The 7,030-nt window shown below is 41.6% G+C and overlaps 1 protein-coding gene across 2 annotated transcripts in view; it reads left to right on the top strand.

Annotated features, from left to right (window-relative positions):
• The window catches only part of LOC101760670 (ubiquitin carboxyl-terminal hydrolase 8), an 8,450-nt gene that overhangs the window by 514 nt on the left and 906 nt on the right, over window positions 1–7,030 (top strand). Inside the window, exons 2-13 of one of the 2 annotated variants that reach the window (XM_012844929.2) lie at window positions 114–371; window positions 1,566–1,698; window positions 1,840–1,899; window positions 1,987–2,079; window positions 2,922–3,233; window positions 3,326–3,466; window positions 3,829–3,970; window positions 4,059–4,087; window positions 5,038–5,295; window positions 5,379–5,524; window positions 5,691–6,248; window positions 6,457–6,730. In XM_012844929.2, coding sequence (XP_012700383.1) covers window positions 114–371; window positions 1,566–1,698; window positions 1,840–1,899; window positions 1,987–2,079; window positions 2,922–3,233; window positions 3,326–3,466; window positions 3,829–3,970; window positions 4,059–4,087; window positions 5,038–5,295; window positions 5,379–5,524; window positions 5,691–6,248; window positions 6,457–6,730 — 2,404 coding nt within the window. Of the gene's footprint in view, window positions 1–113; window positions 372–1,565; window positions 1,699–1,839; window positions 1,900–1,986; window positions 2,080–2,921; window positions 3,234–3,325; window positions 3,467–3,828; window positions 4,000–4,058; window positions 4,088–5,037; window positions 5,296–5,378; window positions 5,525–5,690; window positions 6,249–6,456; window positions 6,731–7,030 lie in introns of both variants that reach the window. The other variant, XM_004963119.2, reaches the window with a different exon arrangement.

Below are 7,030 nucleotides of genomic sequence, written 5' to 3'. Positions count from 1 at the left end.
CAACCTGACACCCAAGAGAAAGCTATCGTGGCATTGAATGATTCAACCCCCCCCCCCCCCTCACCCCCGCCGCCCCGCGGTTACCTGACGCGACGAGATGCGCGCGCAAGCAGGTGGTGGAAGGAGGCGCAGGAGGGCGCGGCAATCGAGGCGGCCGGGCTCCCCTACGCGGCCGCGCCGGCGGGGCCGTCCTCCTACGGCATGAGGGTGCTCAGCATCTTCATCTCCGACCAGACCTACACGCTCCGCCGCGCGGACGACCCCCTCAACCAGGACCAGCAGCAGGAGCGGCAGCAGCAGGCACCCGACGCATCGGCGGGGAGGAGCTACGCGCTCGTCGCCGCCGACCTCTTCACCAAGGCGCGGGACTGGTGAGACTGGCAGCCCCGCCACTTCCCTTCTTATTCTTCCTCCTCCTCTGTTCCCTGGATGGTTGTCGCCGTTATATGCCCTGCGAGATTTATTTTTGGATGAGCTGCTTGTGTGGTGGTAGTGGTAGGCGGCAATGCGTAGGGTGATCAGTGATTCTGCATTGCAACAGTAGTCCTGCTATGCGATTTGGTGCATTGAATATGGCGATCCTATGTTGGAGTAGTTTCGAAATGTTATTACACTTGCTGCAGGAAATGAGTGTGGTGGATAGGTTCTTTTTATGTGGATAATTTAGGGTAACTGTTTATTATTGCCTCTCTTCGCGGTCGGCGCCGCCGATGATTGGTTGCTGTGCATGCCGACATGACGTTCACTGGCGCGCCAGTGAGCTGTTTTCTGGTAGTACGTACGGTCCTACGTGGATGGGTTTCATTCAACGACTTTGTAGTAACAGCTCCTGCACACAATCTTTCCGTTTTATTTCTTGGATTGCATGCAAGCATGGTGGGCACTGGAGGTGGCGCTCCTTGGGTTATTTGGAAAGTCGGTGGAAACTTTAATGGCCTGTGATGGGTTATTAAATGTCCAGGATCCTTACTTATGTTGCCATATTTTGTTTCCACAAATCTTTCTCAAAAGGCACACCGATATTAACTTTCATAAGGAGACCATACTGCAATTCTAGACTCCGTTTTTTTTTCCTTTTTGCTGAGCTGTGCTATGAAGCCTTGGCTCATCCACACATGTTAGTACTTAGGATGTTTGATGCGATCATTTTAAACACAACTTCTCATGGAGATTCTTGTTGAAGCTTTATGTGGGATTAATAGCCTGTGGTTGCTTCAGAGTTTATATCACCTTGATGGAATGCATCAAAGTCTCAAGCAACACAGAGCAATTAATCTGGTGTTGCTTTGAGGCTTTCATCAGGATGGGTGGCTTAGAGCAAGAAATCTGGTGCTACCTTTGTGAACGTGTTTTTTTAGTTTAAAACCATTGAAACATATCTTCCTGAATGGGAGAAACCCGTTTCATGTTAACGTCTTATTAATGCAGTGTTGCATTTGATAGTTAAGGCTAGGGGTCTTTGAACTATATGCTCAGCTGCCTGGGTTTGGTTCTCTTTTATTTTGCTTACATGATGATTCTCCTTTTCCCCATTCATCACAGCTTGTCTTAATTTTTTCACATAGGCATATTGATTCTGCCAAGTCCGCGGGCAATACGTCACTTACTGAAGATGGTGGCTCAGTAAATATTTACCCTGTAATGCTAAGAGTCTCGGTCACCCGAGATAATGCACTTACAGTGAAGATTGGCAAAAAGGTACATGCAACGTGTTTACGTTCTGCTCTATCCTTTTAGTTTGGAAGAGGGGTTTCTTAAGAAAGTTTCTGTGCCTTAACTGTTCTTTTTTTTAAGTATTGATGTTTGCTTCTGTAATATATCTCAACTTCGACATATCAGGACAATTCGGCTGAGAACTTTAAAAGAGCAAACAAGATTCTGACTGCAGACTCTGAGCCGGTATTTTTCTGAGAATACTTTTACCTACTTAGTTATGGTAGATTCCTGAAGTTATTTTCCTCTAATTGCATGCTCATTTGTATTTAGGTTCACATATGGGATTTTTCTGGGCGAACAACATACATATTGATGAATGCATGGAACCGAATGTCCCACGACTCAAGATCTGCTGATCATGAGGTATCTTCTCCATTTAGTCTTCCATCTTATTACATACTGCTATAAATTTTATGGGATTGTATTCTTCTAATAGATACTTTGATCTTTTCTTGCATGAAATGTCAATGATGATGTTTTCCTCTCATTAGTTTAGTTCCGCATACCACTTGCTGCTTAAAGTTTATGCTGTCAAGGTGTTCTCTTCTGAAGTAGACATTAATCATTTCTAAATTATATACTGAGCATGGATGGTCCCTTCAATATCTCTCATACCTTTCTTGATGTTCTTGTAAAGTTCAATGTATAATTGTACAAAGGATACATGTTCTAGAGCCCAAAAGAAAGGGCCAGCATGCCTTAAAGGTGCACTCAGCTCATTATGTACTTGCTCTTTGTGGTATCTGTGTCTAGTTACTTGACCTTTATTTTGTCCTTACAAATTTTCTTCCACATTCTTGAAAGCTGTTCATTTCTCCTTTTGGCTTCCTAACAGCATATTTAGAAGTTATAAGTTATATAAGAAAATATAGAGTTATATGATTCCAGTGTAAACTAGGAATGTTGTATGACTAGTGCATGAGCTATATTTTTTGCAAGTTCCCATTGTTTTCTTAATTGGTGCTTGGATGTTAGCTGTCAACCACATACATTTTTATTGGGGGCTTTGACCCATAGTCAGGGCTATATATGACTTGGTTTTTGCCATCTTATCCAGAGTGACCTTCTTCTCCCTGTTGTTTTATGAGATTATCCAGCTTGTATTTATTCGAACGTAGCTTTCGAACAGCATCACTTGTGATTGTATGTCTCTCATATAGTGTGCACTTTTGTAGTACGTTGCTTATACTTTACTTTATTTTCAGATGCCTCTAGAAATACACATTTATGATCTGTCAGAACCTGTGGTCAATGGTGCTGATGGGAAAAGAGATGGGTTAGCATTAACGTTGGGTGGTTCGGTTTTTAGCAATGGCAGTAACACAGACATGGCTCTGGATTCATCAAGTGGAAGCTTTAAGCAAGTTGGCTCTGGTTTAACAGGATTAGATAATCTTGGAAACACATGTTTCATGAACAGTGCAGTACAGTGCTTGGCTCATACTCCAAAGCTGGTTGACTATTTCCTTGGTGATTTCTGTAAAGAAATAAACACACATAATCCACTGGGGATGAAGGTACGCATTCTTTCTTCAGTTAATACAGTGTATTTATACTTAGAATTTGATATTTTCTCTTTTAACTCAATTGGAAATTTTTTCTTAAATAGGGGGAACTCGCTTACGCATTTGGCGATTTGTTGAGGAAGCTATGGGCTATTGATAGATCCCCAGTCGCTCCACGCCACTTCAAGGCCAAACTTGCACGCTTTGCTCCCCAATTCAGTGGCTTTAACCAACATGATTCACAGGTCAGTTAGCTTTTTCACTTCTGAAAAAGACGTTGATCTTGACTCTTAAAACACACACTCCCAAAGTATTTCCTAAATTGAGCCCCATGCCATAGCTGGCTATAGCCAATTGATCCTACTAATATTGGCTTCAAGATTAAGTAGCTTGAACCCCAAGATGTGGTGCTACTGTGTCCATCGTGTTGCTGTCTTGCAATATCCAAGACTTATGGTGTTTATAAAGGGTGATTTTATTTTTTGGGGATTTGTTTTTAGTTACTTGACTTTTTAGCAATAACTTGTATATTACTTATTTACTTTCCTAAAATGATTTGCAATGCCAATGGACTGTTCCTCAGATTAGGTTTGTGTGCTGTATGTAGGAGCTTCTTGCTTTCCTATTGGATGGACTCCATGAAGATTTGAATCGTGTTAAATGTAAACCATATTCTGAAGCAAAGGATTCAGATGGTCGTCCGGATGAAGAGGTTGCAGATGAGTACTGGGGCAACCATTTAGCACGAAATGATTCTATCATAGTTGATATCTGCCAGGTTAGTTTCTAATGTGTGTAGTGGCTCTATTTTCAACACATGCAACCATTTAGCACGAAATGATTCTATCATAGTTGATATCTGCCAGGTTAGTTTCTAATGTGTGTAGTGGCTCTATTTTCAACACATGCACATTCTTCTATAACAAAGATTGCTGGTCCTTTCTATATTCTCTATTACTATCACAAATTAGTATGTACTCCCTTTTTTCTTGGTATATTCCTTCTATGTTCTCGCAAGCAGCTTTACAAATCCTGTTGTTTGCATTGGGGGGGCACCAGAGGGAAATTATGGGATATCAACTAGGGCATATACAGCTGTTTCTGGAACATTGAATCATCCATATCTATAATGCCATTTTGCAGATTAGATATGTATGCGATCTAGGCAAGGAGCCCGTGATAAAATAATTTTTCAAGTTTCAGCACAATGAGGTGCAAGATCAGAAAAAAGTTGTATGGGCTAACATTTTATTGCAGTTCATCTGTGTGCCCGCAGTTGAATGAAAGTTCTATATTTTCACTCCAAAATTAGATGTTAACAAATTTGTAAAAGAAAAAGGAGATTCAATGCTATACGACACCAACTCACCAAAGGTCTTACCACAGTGACTATTTGATAGACCTTCTCTTCAAACTATACCAAGTGCCTCTTTCTGTACGGTCCAATGCAAACATGCCATTCCCTCAATTTATCAACCTTTGATCCTAAACAGATAATGAGATTACGAGCCCTTGAGTCTGAACATATTAACACCCTCTGCAGACTTCTTGTTGTTTACAAGAACTTCTCCTGATACAATTAATTAGTTCATGGCACTTATACATCTATAGCCGTTATTCTGGTGGACAGACAGGATATGTGCTGGACAAAAGCATAACCCCTTTCCACCCACATGCAATATCTGTGCAGGCTCTGAGATATGTCATGCCTGTTATTTCTGTAGTGTTACGAATGTGCATAATTTGACAGTTGTTTTTTCCTATGTATGTAAGTTCTTTTATCATCTATTGATTGTCTTTGGTGCTTCAATGACAGGGTCAATACAAGTCAACGCTAGTGTGCCCTATCTGCAAGAAAGTTTCTGTAACATTTGACCCATTTATGTATTTATCTTTGCCCCTGCCTTCAACAACAATGAGAACAATGACCATAACTGTCTTCAGCACTGATGGGACCACTGGGCCATCTCCTTACACTGTTAGTGTGCCAAAATCTGGAGATACGAGGACTCTTATCAATGCATTAAGCAACGCTTGTTCGTTGAGAGACGATGAGCGCCTCCTTGTTGCTGAGGTATTCATCAAGTATTATTTTCATCTCGAAAGCTGCTAAAAATGCCCAGCATATTTCCTTACTGTTTAATGATCAACATGTAGGTCTACAATAATTCCATTATCCGGTACTTGGATGAACCTTCTGAAGTCATCTCCCTGATTAGAGACGGAGATCGTTTGGTTGCATATAGACTTCCAAAAGACAGTGAAGATGCTCCTATTGTGGTTTTCAGAAACCAGCGTATGGAGTAAGTAAAATCTTTGCAATTTCTATGATGTGCATAATGCATATCAATCAAATATAGAATGGTTGAAAGTTTAGTGAATTTGCACCAATATATGTCCATCAAAATTTCCCCAATTTTTTGGTTAGGAAATATGTCAAGAGCTCTTCTCACCATCTTTGATATGCAGGTCATCCCTGTCCAGTTTTGGCAGGAAGTCATGGAAGAGTTTTGGCACCCCACTCGTGTCAAGCCTTCCCGATACAGTAACTGGAAGTACTATCTCCAACCTTTTCCTGAAGGTTATGACTCCGTTCAGAGTATCAAACAATGATGTTTCAGATGCTGATCAAACAATTGGCGAGAGCAATTTGGCTAATGAAACTGCAGATACCGATATGAGCATTGATGCCTCAGAGCACACCAGCTTAAACAACAATAATCTCAAGGATGAAACAGGGAGTGAAGATGCAATGCAATTTTTCCTGACTAATGAGAGGTTCCCGGACCAACGCATGAAGATAGAAATGGATCAACCCATTACAGTGAAAGGTCCGCAGAAGCGCCTGCATGTGGCTGTGTGTTGGCAGGACAATGGACTGGAGCAGTACAACCTTGCTTCTTTGGATTCTCTTCCAGAGGTTTACAAAGCTGTGTTATTTTCAAGGAGACCACAAGACACATGTTCTCTATATGCATGCCTGGAAGCTTTTATCAAGGAGGAACCATTAGGCCCAGAGGACATGTGGTAATTTTCTTTCATCACTTTTCACACTCTCCTTTGTAATGTCAGCTCCCAAAGCTTTGTTAGAAGTAGAACACTTAGCAATTCATTGTTTGAAACACTGGTGATTTAAGGGGGAAAATGTAATCACAGTGATGGTTAAACTTACAGAATTACACCCGCAGTGTTATTCTTGTCTGTTCATTATTTCTGAGTTTCTTCTATTTTACAGGTATTGCCCAGGCTGTAAAGAGCATCGGCAGGCCAGCAAGAAGCTAGACCTTTGGAGGTTACCGGAAATCCTTATAATACACCTTAAAAGGTTTTCGTACAGCCGATACACAAAAAACAAGCTGGAGACATGTGTGGACTTCCCGATTCATGATCTTGACCTGTCAAAGTATATTGGTCACAGGCGCCAGCAGATTCCCCACAATTATCGACTGTATGCTATCAGCAACCACTATGGAAGCATGGGAGGCGGTCACTATACAGCTTATGTTTATGTAAGTACTCTTTCCCCCCTGCCTTGCCAGACTGGTTTAGGATGCATCTGTTTACATCATTGGCAAGCTCATGGCCTGGTTTGGTTCCTCTTTGCTTATTTTTAGCACCCGTCACATCGAATGTTTAGATACTAATTAGGAGTATTAAACGTAGACTATTTACAAAACTCATTACTACTTGCGTTTGGAGGTGAGACGTTAATTTCTTTGTGCCGAGGTGGTTGTCTGGGAACCTTGCGACTCCTCTCCCCCTGTGAGGCCCTGGTTGCCCCTGAATTCGCCTCCGCGCATCTGTAGGAG

This window comes from Setaria italica, chromosome III, assembly GCF_000263155.2.
Source record: "Setaria italica strain Yugu1 chromosome III, Setaria_italica_v2.0, whole genome shotgun sequence".
Lineage (NCBI taxonomy): Eukaryota > Viridiplantae > Streptophyta > Magnoliopsida > Poales > Poaceae > Setaria > Setaria italica.
Note: the sequence above shows the minus strand (reverse complement) of the source record. Positions and strands in the feature narration are given on the sequence as shown.